General features: G+C 44.2%; 1 protein-coding gene across 1 annotated transcript in view; it reads left to right on the top strand.

Moving 5' to 3' along the window:
* Positions 1-14,038, top strand: part of LOC138453119 (butyrophilin subfamily 2 member A2-like) — a 172,100-nt gene that overhangs the window by 121,462 nt on the left and 36,600 nt on the right. The window contains exon 2 of the mRNA XM_069605664.1: positions 8,000-8,350. Within this exon, the coding sequence (XP_069461765.1) occupies positions 8,000-8,350 (351 nt within the window). The remainder of the gene's footprint in view (positions 1-7,999; positions 8,351-14,038) is intronic.

The raw sequence follows: 14,038 nt of genomic DNA, 5'->3' as shown, positions 1-14,038 counted from the left end.
TAGAAAATAGAGCAAATGTCTTAAGTTCCTTTAAAAGTAATTCAGTGAATATTCAATAGACCCAATTCTCTCAAAATAGGATCCTTAAAATGATAATTCCTCAGATATGCCCGTAAAAACCCAAAAAGAGTAGAAGGGGAGAAGAGAAAAGTAAAGAAAAGAAGAGAGCAGGAAGGAAGGAGGAAGACGGGCAGAGAAGCAGTAAGCCGAAAAGCACATTCCAATTGTAAAATAGAAGAATGGAAAGATGACCAGAGAAAATACTAAAGACCCCACTGTTCTTATCCACTTTCAGACATGAATACATGAATCAAAACATGGTAGGCAATTCATGTGCACAAAAAGGTGTACAATTCCTCGTCCAAATTATGTCCCATGGGTTTCTTTGTCTCTAGGATGAATTTGTTTCTAGTTGTCGTAGTTTGAGTTATCGATTACCTCCTCTGGGTGGTTCTGGAAACAGAATGTATGCCAAAAAAATGTGAACCCATCCGGTTTGTCTCCGTGGACTGTTTTGAAATGCACTGCCATTGGGTATGTGGGATGGGCACGTATATGTTGAAGAATCCTGAGTTTGAGTTTGATATGATATGATATGGCATTTGTAACACGCCTATACACCAGGGTTTCAAGTGTTTCAAGGCACGACGAGGCAGGGAGGGGGGAACATGGGAAGACAGACAACGATCCTACTAGGCCAGGTGTCATTCAGATCGCGCAAGGGCAGGGAGGGAGAAAGTGCAAGGGGAGGGGAAGGGGGAAGTGCAGTACGAGGTAAGTAGAATAAAATAAATAGGGCCAGCTGGTGGCAAGTGCAAGGTAAGTGCAGACAAGTGCTGGGAACGGGGGCTGTAGGGCTACAGAGACAGTCCCGCAGTGCAGGGGTTGCCAGGGAGGCAGTGCAAGTGGAGAGTGGCTGGGCCCAGGACCGAGGTCGGCGAGAGTGGCCCAGTTGCAGATTCGGTGCAGATTCAGCAAAGAATTAGCAGGGGAGAGGGAGAGAGAAAGCAGAAGCAAAGAGGAAGGTTTTGAGGTGCTTCCGGAACCGTAGATGGTTCTCCTCAAGTTTCAGGGAGGCAGGAAGGCTGTTCCAGAGGGAGGCCCCTGCCGCGGTGAGAGATCTACCCCCAGCTCGTTGCTTCGAGAAGCGGCTGACCCTGAGGGAATTGGAGACGGATGAGCAAAGGGCTCGGGAAGAAAGCTATTTAGGAAGAGAGAGTTGAAGGTATTTAGGCCCCAGGCCCCAGAAGGCCTTGTGGACAATGCAGAGGGTTTTGAACTTTATCCTCGCAGCCACTGGGAGCCAGTGTTGAGACTTCAGTCCTGGAGAGATACGGTCCCTGGGCTTGAGGCCAAGGACAAGTCTCGCAGTTCTGTTCTGGATGAGTTGCAGAGGGCGGAGAGTGGAGGCAGGCAGATTAAGATAGAGGCTGTTACAGTAGTCCAGCTTTGAGAGAACCAGGGCTCGTGAGACAGTGAGCTTCTGGGGGAAGGAGAGGAAGGGAAGAATACCTCTGAGGAGGTGCAGCTGGTAGTGTGACTTCTTAGAGACGTCAGATATATGAGGAGAGAAGGAGAGTGTGGAGTCGAAGATAACCCTGAGGTTTTTTGCCGTGCAGGTAGGAGCAGGAAGAGGGCCAAGAGAGGCCGGCCAGAGAGCTGCAGGGAAGGAGGGAGTGGGTGTGCCGATGAATAGAATCTCAGTCTTACTGGCATTAAGGCAGAGGTCATTGGCAGCACACCATTCCTGGATAGCAGACAGACAGTCAGAGATGAGGGAAGGAGAGGAGGAGGCCGAGGGTAGCCTGAAAATGAGATGGGTATCGTCCACATAGCACTGAAAGTTGGGGCAGAGAGCGGCGATGCAGTGAGCAAGGAGTGCCAGGTACTGGTTTAACAGCCAGGGGGAGAGATTGCCAATAGTACTCCCCACACCTTTTTTTGCATGGACACGTGAGAACATAAACCACATAGACTCTGTTGCAAGTTATCTATGACTTGATCTTAATATCTGTTATCAAGATAGGATGGCAATAGCTCATTAAATTAGTGGCATATTGACATGCTTTGCATTTCATGCATCTATGAAAACCATGGGTACATTTGATCAACCATGCTTCTGCTGTGATGTGCAAATATAAGGCTCATGTAGCTTGACCGCAAACTGTCTTTTAGAGACATATATTTCCGAAAAGTGACGTTGATGTTTTCGTCAAAGGTGCACCCCAAATTTAATCAGATTTTAGCACATGCCAATGTTTGTTCATAATTTGACAAATATTATTCGACCCATCTCCATAGGTAAGAATCAAGCGTATGGTTTTGTCATCCTGAACTTGATATTAGAAGTGAGTTCCGATCTTGCTCACAAGCTTTGATGAATGCCCTTTCGAGCAACTTTTTGGGATACACACGAGTCTAAAATGTTTGTGCCATCATGGCGCATTCTTTGTCGAAGGTTTCAATTTTTGAGCAATTCCTTCGAATTCTAATGATGTATACTCCATTTTAAAGCTGTTGCGTGGTTACGTGTTGCATGTAGAGGTGTATTGAAGCTTGTGGCTTTTCTATACAATTCTGTTATGAGTTCACCTTGTTCGCTTTTAACAAGAATATCCAAAAAGACAATTGCAGTCTTGCTGTGGCTTTCTGTGAACTTAAAATTGAGCCTTTTCACAAAAGCCAACCATTCTACAGCAGTGCCTTCCCATAGGATGAATAAATCATCTATCTATCGTAGCCACAAAGCAATCTTGTCTGTATGTTTTTATCTGGTTGCCACACCACAAACATCTCCCACCACCCCATGGTGAGGTTGGCGTACGATGGAGAAAACGTAGTGCCCATGGCCCTCCCTTGGTGTTGGATGTAGTAACCTTGTCAAACCAAAAAATGTTATTGGTAGGGCAAAGGGTGATCCATCTCTATGGTCATTTTAACATGTTTTAAGAAATTCATGGATCGTGTATTTAGAAAGAATTCACAAGCTTGTAGTCCATGCAGGCCAGTAGAAAAGAGGATTCCCATGGAATTCCATTCATTTTGTTCAGGAAGTCCTTAGTATACCTCAAATACGACAGTAACAAAGTCACAAAGAAACCAAAGTTTCATCTACATATTTTGAAATGTTTCCTAACAGGGGGTCCACTAAGAGTGACAATAGGTCTGCCACAAGGTTTCTTCATACTTTTGTGCAACTTCGACAAAAAATAGATATTTGGCATGACCCAACAAATCTGGGTTGGAGGAATCTACATTCTTCTTCTTCGTCTAGAATACCTTGCCCCTTCCATATTTTGAGAAAATCCGAAAGTTTAGTGTACATGTCTTCTGAGGGATCACCCAAATTAACAAGGGGGGTCCTGGGAGTCCCTCTGTCAGGCATTAGTCCTGGTTGCGAGAGACACCCTCCATTTTTCGATAGCATTCTTTATATGTAAGCGGTCTTTCAGCCTCTGCAATGTAATCCTGTTGATTCCGATTGACAATGTTCGTACCCTTGTCAGAGGTTTTGATGATGCAGTCAGAGAGTGTTTGGAGTGCCATCAACGCATCTCTCTCATGAAAGGTCAAGTTGTGTTTGTTTCGATATTTCTTCTTCCTAACTTTTTTCAGGTAATGGATTACAAGGTCCTGAAATGCTTCCATGGGGCCTTCCGGTTGGAAAATAGGATTGAACCTAGATTTTAATTTAAGCTCACTTTTTACGGGACAATAAATGTGAATATCCATTGATTTCCACTCCACTTCACTAATGTCTACTTGAGTCAATAAATAAAATATACTTGAGGTGAGGATGACCCTAACCTGGATGGGATGGTATTTGGCCGATCTTTTAAGGACGTCCGGTGGCAAAAAAACTCTGTGGCCTCACTCTAATAGATGTGACAAAAGCCACAAGGAAAGGAAAGGAAAGAAAAGAAAGGGTCTAAGAAATTGACCTAGTCTACTGAGTAGCTTACCTAAAAGAGACAGAGGAATGAAGGCCCTGAAACAGCAGATTAGCCAGAGGAAGTCAAGGAAGCAAGAATCAATCCAGATGGAAGGGCAAGGGATGAAAGGGAAAGGGAGATTAGTAAGATTAGTAGGAACCTACCCCCGGGCGGCATGAGGATGCACAAACGACACAATTCAGTGCACATATGGTTAAAGCTGCATAGAGTCCAACGTTTTCTACACAAGACAATTTTCCAGAGGATAACGAGGTCCTACTTCCAAGAATCCACAAAAGATATTACTGAGAATAGCGTTCTGAGAATGTTACCTTTTATAATCACCAAGCAAAAGTACCAGAAAGGAATTCAAAAGCAGGTCAGTAATGCAGAAACGGGATCGCAATGAGATTTAAACACTGGAAGCACAAAACTAATATGCTGGGGCACTTACTTCAATCGGAAGCGCCAGTCCCATGAGAATGCCCTTATCTATGCCATTGTGGGAGTTCCTGCAATGCAATAATGTCACGCATCACGTCGGATAACCATGGCAACATAAGGTTTTACCCAACGCGAGTGTGCAGCAGCTGAGCCGCGTTAAAAGTGATCTTGGCGTCGGTGTAGGCACCATGGCAACCGCCAACGCAGTAAGAGGGGGAAAAGCAGAGCTACGCTGTTTGCGTGGCAAACTTACCTTGCTCTCTGAATCATGACACCACCAGAGGGTTCCGGGGTATCGTTCACCCAGGCCTTCCCAATGCCAGCCACCAGTTATTTTACCCAATTGTTATAAACATGTTAGGAGCGACCAATACACATGAACTGTGAGTATCCCCTGACACGTGTCTGGAACTCGGGGTTCAAGTCCTCACGGAACTTTAACAAAACAAAGATGACGTCCCTCCACCTTAATGCACTAACATCAAAATGAATGGTCGGTCACAATACATGTGTCGTGAGTTAAAAATAGCCAGGAAAATCCCAGCCACAAGCCCCCAATTTGTTACGGTTTAATGTCAGTTCTTTATTCGGCTCTATTTCCAATGGATATCATACCGCTTGGATCCCTCCTCCTGAGCTACCAATGAGCCAAGAACCAGGCCGGTGTACAGGAAATATATTTGTATTTATTTTTATGATGAGTAATAGACAATCACACTGAAATGTGACACCTCACTTTATCCGGGGCACAACAGTATAAACTTCTCTCTACATAAATAACTTACACCTTATGGTTGGAAAAAATTGCAATATTTTTTACTTTATACAAATTTCAAAATAAATGATCGTCAACACTGGTCCCTGAATAATATCACTTTACATTTGCAATGCTGTACAATTTCAGGTTTTCCTGCACGCTTAAAAGGCTTCCAATAAATAAAAACAGGGTGATTTAGAAGTGGGTATTTCAGACCCCCCCTACTTTGGTCTGTGTTGGGGAAATTGGGATGATTTAAGAATTTTGCGATTTCAGACCCTCCTCCACTGAAAGGCCTGTGTTGGGGAAGCTGGATGGTAAACATTGGGATGATTCGAGCATTTTGTATTTCGCACCCCGGTCCACTTAAAGGGCTATACTAGGGAAGATGAACAGAAAGATTGCCCAATTAAATTACAGACTATAGTTTTCAGAGCATTGTTGATTGCAAATTTTAACAACAATCACCCTGTGGTGTTCCGTCAAGGGGAATTAATTAAAACCTTTTTTTTAGTTAAATAGGGTAAGGATCTATACCATGTTGCCCTCCATCCACTTTAAAGGGAAAGGATTTAAGGCAAGCAGATTACCCCACCTTTGCTTTCAATTGGCTCACTTCTACTCGCATTGAAAGCCTCTGTTTAAAGTCTAGGAAATCCAGCTGCATTTCAAGACCCTCTTGGGGGACTGGACAGGGGTCTGGTCGCTCCACTCTCACGGGTGGTGTCCCACACTTCACCATCGGGCCCAGTTAGCTTTTTTTTAGGTCTCCCCATCAATAGATGGCTCCACCCAGATGCACACTTAGCAAAAATCTACTTTTGGTGTTTCCTTGTGGCTGTCAGGTGGACATTTTAACATCTTTGTCTGATAGTAATTTTAGCAGCTCTGTCTGATGGTAGTTTTAGAAGCTCTGTCTTGTAGTAATTTCAGCAGCTCTGTCCCTTCCCCATAGGGCATCCACTTTATATAGCAATGATAACACCACCAAGATTTCAATTTGGGTAGTTCCCTGCAAGAGTTCTCACAACCAGGATTGTGCAGTTCTCTCTCCTCCCAAGTCCAGCCTCTCTATGGATTGGTTTAGGATTCTGGAGCTGACGTATTGTAACTTCATTTAAAATCCCCTTTTTGTTTTCAAGTCAACTTTTTGGCAAAAATGTGTTGTGTGGTATAACTTCAGAATTTACTAGTAACTGCCATAATATATATATTTTCCGATTCAGCTAATCATGGGAAATAAATAAAATGACAGCCGGGTCCACACCATGTTGGACGTCGGTTTACAGATTTTCCGCCGTTTTTGCAAAAAAACATAATTATGAAATGTAATTTACTCTACAAAATTGCCCTCCACCAGTTTGCCAAGCCTAAATCCGGGACTTGTTCATAGCAGCCAGGAACACCTTTTAGCTCACCATTACAATTCCCTTAGTCACAGGTGGATGAATTTTATTTAATCAAAATCACATGGAAGTTACCTAATAAATGCCACATCAATCAAGAAAGTATGACTTAATAGTTGCTGAGAAAAATGCCTAAATGATAAGTCATTTTAAATTAATAGAAAATCTTTAGGCTATGCCAAATGGAGCTTTGCTTCCTCCACTGCATTTGTCTCTATTGGCCAGCCCGTGACCATAGTTTTTATTTGTCTCTTAGTTGTTTGAAGTTGGTGGCTGCAGATCGTAAAAGGGGGATGCATTTGCTTCACCAAGATCTTCCACTGCAGACAATGAGCTTGGCCGGCCCAGTGATGTCACGAGGCGTTTCCTCTTATCTGAAGGATACCATAATTCCAATCTGAATGGCTTCTATTTCTTGTATTTTTGTTTCTAAGTTTCAGCTTCCGTTAATTGTAGCCCCTGTTTTCACACCTCCCTCCTACATCCCGGTAGTGTGCCAAGCCAGTGGCAATTGTCCTGCAGAGAGCCAAGCCTTCAGAGACAGCAACTCTAGAGAAAGTTTGTTTTCCAACGCCCTTCAGGTAGGAAACATTTTATTGCAGTTGTAAACAGTTAGGATGTAAAAACCCAGCTGGCAGTTGTGGGAAGCCATTTGTGAATTTTGCCCATTGTTCTTGGCTGAAATGAACTCCCATACTGCATTTTTTTAACATCAGCCTTTAGTCTTTGACACACAGTGTGTTTTACTGATCAGAGTACACTTTGCTTTTTCGCTGAAAGTGCAGGACTGTTTCTTTCAGTGATTAACAAAATACACTTTTAATTGCATGCTGTTTAGTTTTTCTGCTGAAAAGTGGGTCGGAATTGTCACAGTGCACCCCATTTTGATGGATGACATTTTCGGTGAAAATAATTGCTGCATTTATTTCTCAGCCGCAATGTGATGTGCTTTTGCAATCTGCACAAAGATTACATTTTTGTTTTAGCCTGCTCTGGATTTCCCTTGCAGAAAGACACCTGTATAGTTTGCCTAAAAAGGGCCACATTTTCAGCGTTCCCGTTTCTGAATGCAGGCAGGTCAGTTTCCTAGTGGGCCCTTCAGTTTTGTTTGGGGCCTTTGATTACACTCCACAGATGAAACTTACACAGGTAAGTTAAAGTCCTTTATTGGGGGCCCATACAAAGGATCTACCACAGCCACCACTGATAGCTTTCTACACCAACCGCCAACTGACAAACGCCCTATTACCTGCGCCCAATGTTCCATACCAGTTTTCCATGGCGCGGGGCTCCACGTGCCATGGACTAGTGGATCACAACAACGGCTTTGTCAATGATGTGCATTTAACTTTTTATTGTATGTTTTTATTTGTGTAGGTGTCCCACACAGACATTGGTACGCTAAACACATGCTTGGATATATTTGTATTCAAACGTTTAACATCCTGTGCGTTCTTCAGTTACAGATGCCTGCCTCCATCTTCACACTGACCGGCTAATCCTGTGCACCGCTGGAGAGGACGTGTTACTTCACTGCCAGTTCCAGTACAAACGCAACTTCACGCTGGACGAGGTCCATGTGCTGTGGGGGAAAGAGATTGCCACGGACGAGTACCAAGCTCTCGTCATTTTTGATGGACAGAATGTGAAAAGATTTCGCGAAAATGCATTTTTTTCTACGGGTAGCTTGCAAGATGGCAAAGTAAGCATGTTGATGAAAAATGTAACAACAGCTGACAATGGTGCGTACTTATGTGATGTGACGGTGAACGCAACCAACAGCAAGGCCAGAATGCAAATGCAAGTCGCAAGTAAGTAAGACACCATTTCATTGGCTAAGGCAGGGTGGTCAATATCGGGATGACAGAGTTTGATGAGGCTGGGGCAAATCATTTGGTGAGCCGGCCCCCATTATTTTCTGGACTGAGCCAGAGGCACCACCCATATAAGACACAGTCATTCTCTTTAAGTTTATAGATGGAGGAAACCGAGTTTGTGTGTTGGTTTTTTTTATGGCTTCAAAGAAACAAAACTATGTTCAAGTCAATAATTCAGGGACAGGAAACTAGTCACATTGATGCGTCCTGAAGCTTCTGTCTAATCTGGGATTACTTTTTTACATTTGATAAAACTGTGATTTTAATACAACGTAGCCTCCATAAGGGGTCTCATGAAGCCAATCCGAGCTCTGAATGCAGGCTTATCCCATGGCTCATGGTTCTGCCTATGTACCGTGCCACCTGCTGGAAATGGTTAAGTATGCCCTTCCCCCGCACACCCTCAATATCATCTCCCCCACACACTGCCCAACCCTCTGTTGTAAATACCCTCCATTGACGTGACAGTCCACTCATAGACCAGCTGCAGAGCCAAGATGGATTTCAGGTGACATTATTTTACATAAGTATGTATATACAGAACTCCAGTTACTTGTTTGGTACTTACATAGTACATTGCCACAACAGCAGGTATCGAGCACGGCACGGTCTCATGTCTCCAACATATGGAAGGAAGGGGGGGCGGGGTCTCCTGCAGAGGTATACAACTGCCCCTCTACAAGTGGCCCCGAGAGGGGAATGTTCGATAAAGACATTATAGAAAGTATGTACTCCTCCCTGGCAGCTACACACAAAGGGGCAAAGCTTAAAAAGAGACGGGATATTTTAAGGCTTTGGAAGAAAAGGAAAAAGATACGTAGAGAGGGAAAGAGGAGGAGGAGGAGAAGCAGGGAAGCGTACCGTCCCCTCCCAATACGATATACCCATTGTTAAAACCAGCTGCCGGGTATACAAATCCTAAACAAGTATCTCAAGACAAGGAAGGGACACATAAAAAGAAAGAAGAAAGCGACACAAGCATTGTTAGTAAGCACAAGAAAGGGAGGTAATATTTAAGAGACATAAAGAGCGTGCAGCAACAACTTGACAGTTTGTTCAAGGAAGCAGAAAAGCAATGGAAAGGGAAATAGAGGGGAAGGGAAAGGAACACGAGAAGTGGGCCAACGAGAAAGGGTGAAAAGCGGGACACATACAATTTTTGAAATAGACAAATGGGGCCAATAGTGAAACTGATACAGCAGAAGAAGGGCACTGCATGTCAAACTGGGATGACAGTGATCAGGAGATGACGAAATAGACACACACCATTTGACAGACAGGAGAAGCAATGCGAGAGAAGAGGAGGAAAGAGAAGAATCACTGGGTGACTGTGGAAATTGGCTCAGGAGCAGGAAAACCAGAATGGCGGTAGCCAAGAGACCACAACATGGCATTACATGCAGAGCTCGCACACAAATGCCCCTTTTACAGAGAGCGCAGGACGAGGTTCTTTACATACCATGGCAGTCAATGGACAGGGACAGTTTAGTTTACAGTCTACCTTCATTGATGGTGGATGCGAGCAAGTGGATTTATGTTTTCGTAAAAGACATTGGGAATCCCTTTGGCCATAGGCAACATAACAGGTTTGTTGACATTATTGGTCGGGGAGAGAAGTGACAAAATATGGCAACAGGTCCGATACTCGGGGGCAAAATTAAGCTCAAATACAGATGATGGAGCACCCTTTAACAACTATCAAGCACAGATTTGGAAGGCTCTAAGGGAGCTGTATCCAGACACGTCCGACATGGGTTCTAAATTGGCTCGCAAAATTAAGCCTGATGAGGATCCCCGGAATACATATGATCCATACAAGAAAAGTGGACGCAGGAAAAGAAAGTAATGGGATGAAAAAATACCTATGTTTTACCACATTCTAGTGAGGGGGCTCTGCGCAGATGTGCAGGTCTCTTTAGAAAAGATAGTGGGAATGGAGGCAAAGGAGTGGCCTGAGATACAAGCAACAATTGTGCACTATTGCAAAAAGAAGCAGGAGAAAGATGAGGAGAGAGTTAATAATGCTACCAAGGCAGAAAACAAATTTAGTTCTGAAAAAACTGGGGAAAATACATATGGAAGAAGCAGAGTTCGCAGGGTCAGTTGCTGTCCCACAAGCTCAGCAAGGATGGCTTCCAGTGGCTGTGGTAATGCAGCCAGGAGGTTACACTCAGGTGCCACCCAACCAGAAGTGGGGAATGGTACAGATGCAGCAGCTACCCGCATTCATAAACGTACAGCAGCCAGGAGTCCTGCAGGCAGGCGGCGGCAGTGCAGACATGGTGACAGTATATGAGTGGGAAGGGAAACTATGCACGTGGTAGTGGTATAGGCTACAGGGGAATGACACCACGTTTCAGAGTACAGTGCTTCGCATGTGGGAATTCTGGACATTGTGCACAAACATGCCCACTTATTGCACAGGCAGGGCAGCGCACAGCAGACATGCATGCAGCAGACTCCTCAACAGGTGGAGGTAATGCTGCAGCAACTACAGATGTGGCCCACACGAAAACATGCTATGCCCACGCAGCCTCAAGTAGAGGTACAAAGTGGGGAAATGACAGGAACTCAATATACAATGAGCGTACTTCAGACACCAGCCCATACATAGATACCAGAAAGGGTAATAATACTGGGACAGAATAACATACCCCAATACACAAGAGTGACAATGGTGGACGGTAACCCATGAATGTCATCCACAAACACTTTTTCCCAATAGGGGTGCCCACAGGGAGTTCAAGTGTGTCCTGTTCTAGCAGTAACTGAAGACCCCGAGGAGGAGCCAGAGGTAGCAGTTCAGATAGGACAGAGAGGATGTTCCTTTCTTATAGCTACTGGGGCAACCAGATCATGCATAAAGGAAGAAGTATTTCCATTATCTAACTAAGTTTTGGACACACAAGGCTTTCCGGGGACAATTTTGAAAGTTCCTCTCACAAAAGATTTACCCTTGACAATAGGGACGCAGCATATTGTAGCCCCTTTGCTGTATTTAAAATACACTTATATCAATATTCTGTGGAGGGATCTACTCAGCAAATTTAAAGATCAAAATTTCATTCTCAGAGAAAGGGATGGTGTGCACCACATTGGGAATGTACCCAGACAGGGTGGCAGTACTGATTCAGGCATACCATGCACACAGCACAATGCGATGGATACCTACACAAGTAGAGGGGTTTGTGGATTGAGGGGATGGGGTTTCCGGCTGTCCAAGACATTCTTGTTCAGGCTTCAGTGTCCCTCCTCAGTAAGCTTAGGCACACTCACTTTACTGTATTTTGAGGAAGTAGTAGTATGGAAAGATTATACTGGTTGCCTTAAATAAGAATAGTATGGAATGGCGATCAATATTATGTATCGATCCCACACTGACTTTGACAGGAGTGGTGCTATCTGTTTGAATTTGCTGTGCCAGCTGCGTCTGGTGCCCTGAATAAAACTGCATTATGTTTTTCACCAGTGTATACTCCTTTTTTGACTACTTTTTAAATTTTCTGTGAGTGTTACAAGGCGGCCCCGACACACACTAATCAAACCACAGGCAGTGAATGCCATGTGTGCCTGCACAAATGGAAGAAAGCAGGAACAGTAGGTCCCACAACAATGTTAATGCTGCATGATCCCAACATGTTGGGTAGGTTTCGTCTAACCTCAGGCTGAAGGGCACTGAATATGGAGAGAATCTTAATAAAAAGGGATGCAACACCTGCATACTAATTCAAGCACAGGTCCGAGTAATGGAGGGGAGGTGCAATCATTAGGGAAGTGCCAGTGATGCAGCATGAAGCTGCTGGGTAAATGGATCCACAAATCAGATCCTTCATTGTTCCAAACACTCTGTCAGCAGTTTTTTAAATAGAGGAAGAAACCTCTTGGCTTGGTCAGTATTAGGACAGCGTTCCAAAGAGAGAAATGTTGCTTTGAAGATAGCTAAAGAAAAAGAATTAAGTGAGTCAAGCCAGTTCTTTCCATACTAAGAAGGCCAGCTAGTATCGGAGGAGATGCCTCTGCCAGCTAGGCCTGCTAACCACAAAAGTGATGGGTGGAAGGTTTGGATTGAATCTGAACCACTGGCAATTGCTCTGGGCAACCTTCCACACCACCGTTTTGTAGCCCGTCTGTGCCATTGCAAAAGGGGTCCAGCCATAGGCCTGCTAAGCCACAGCTTGGGATGGGCCAGGTTGAGGTGACAAGTTCGAGCCAGAGGCCTTTAGAGAACCTGGGCCCAAAGGTAAAAAAAACCTTTAGGAAAGCATTCTGGGTCAATCCAGCTGAAAGCTCAAGCCTAGACACCAGTGGGATGTGCCAGACCACCAGGCCAAATAAATTAGTTTGATACAATTTGTGAACCGTGTTGGGGGAATCGAGCGAAGAATCTAATTCAATGCCTTCTCGGTATCGACTGCGACGCCATCACCTCATCCTGTGACTGAGGGCCAACTCAATGGTTTGGGCAGCACCAAATATCAGGACTACGACCGAGACCCCATTAAAGACGTGTGCTCTGACACTCCAAGAACACTAGCTGCACCAGGGCTATCTAGCTCTCCCTCTCACACGCCCTCTCACACCCTCTCATTAACTCAATCTCTCACACACACACTCTTTTCTGTCTCACTCTTTCTATGCATTCTTTCTCTCTCTCACTCTGTTTCTTTCTATCTGTACATCAGTGTCAGGTGGTTGGTTGTGCATATGCCAGAGCCACCCCATCCGTTGTTGACAGCGCTTGAGACCAGAAGCAGTAAAAGGGATGTTTTGGCAGGACAGTGGGTGGGGGGGAGCGTACAGTAGGAGTGTTTATTGCAAAAAGCAGCTATTCAAAAAATTATGTAATTACCTATATCGTTAATAGGCCCTCTTTAATATGTTACAATGGGCTCCTCTAAGTATAATTTCCAGTATATTGTTTTGCTCCTCAAACCATAGCATCAAAACTTAGAATATCCATATACTTTATGTTCTGATATAAGATGGACAGCATGGTACACTCCTCTTTTGAAATATCTCTAATAGAAACGGGATGGAGACACATAGCACCAGTGAGGGTCCCTGGCTACTTTGCAAAATATCAAAGCACATTTCTGAAATCTATCATTATTACAGACACTTATATTTGACATGTGCAAAAAGAGCTGTATGCTTTAATCATTAAGTACACAGTGCACATTGGGCATTGAGTTCATTTAATTTTTCCTCACCCCAACATTAACTTTTTTGTAAACATTGATCCGTATGTACTGATTCGTTCAGCCTCGGTATTCAAAAGTGGGGATAGAATTACTGCCATGTGAATGTGGGGATAGGATTGCTGCGACACCAGTCACTCGATTGGGGATCCAAGGGCCATGCTCCTGGATCTCAGGAGACGGATTGCTGTGCAAATGCTCAGTTCCAAAGTGCAAACATCCTAAGAGAATTCTTTTTGTAGGATTGTGACTCTGAATGCTGTCCTGGGTAAGGAACTCATGGTGGCAACAGTAAAGACGGACACAAGTGATCACAGTTTAAAGGTGTTCATTAAACTGTAAATGCAGGGTGGAAAAACACCTAACCTAAATCTGAGATGGGAGCAAGCTTCGACCATCAAATTAAAAATAAGGCAGTCCTTGT

This window comes from Ambystoma mexicanum, chromosome 4p, assembly GCF_040938575.1.
Source record: "Ambystoma mexicanum isolate Mex_15411 chromosome 4p, UKY_AmexF1_1, whole genome shotgun sequence".
Classification (NCBI taxonomy): domain Eukaryota; kingdom Metazoa; phylum Chordata; class Amphibia; order Caudata; family Ambystomatidae; genus Ambystoma; species Ambystoma mexicanum.
Note: the sequence above shows the minus strand (reverse complement) of the source record. Positions and strands in the feature narration are given on the sequence as shown.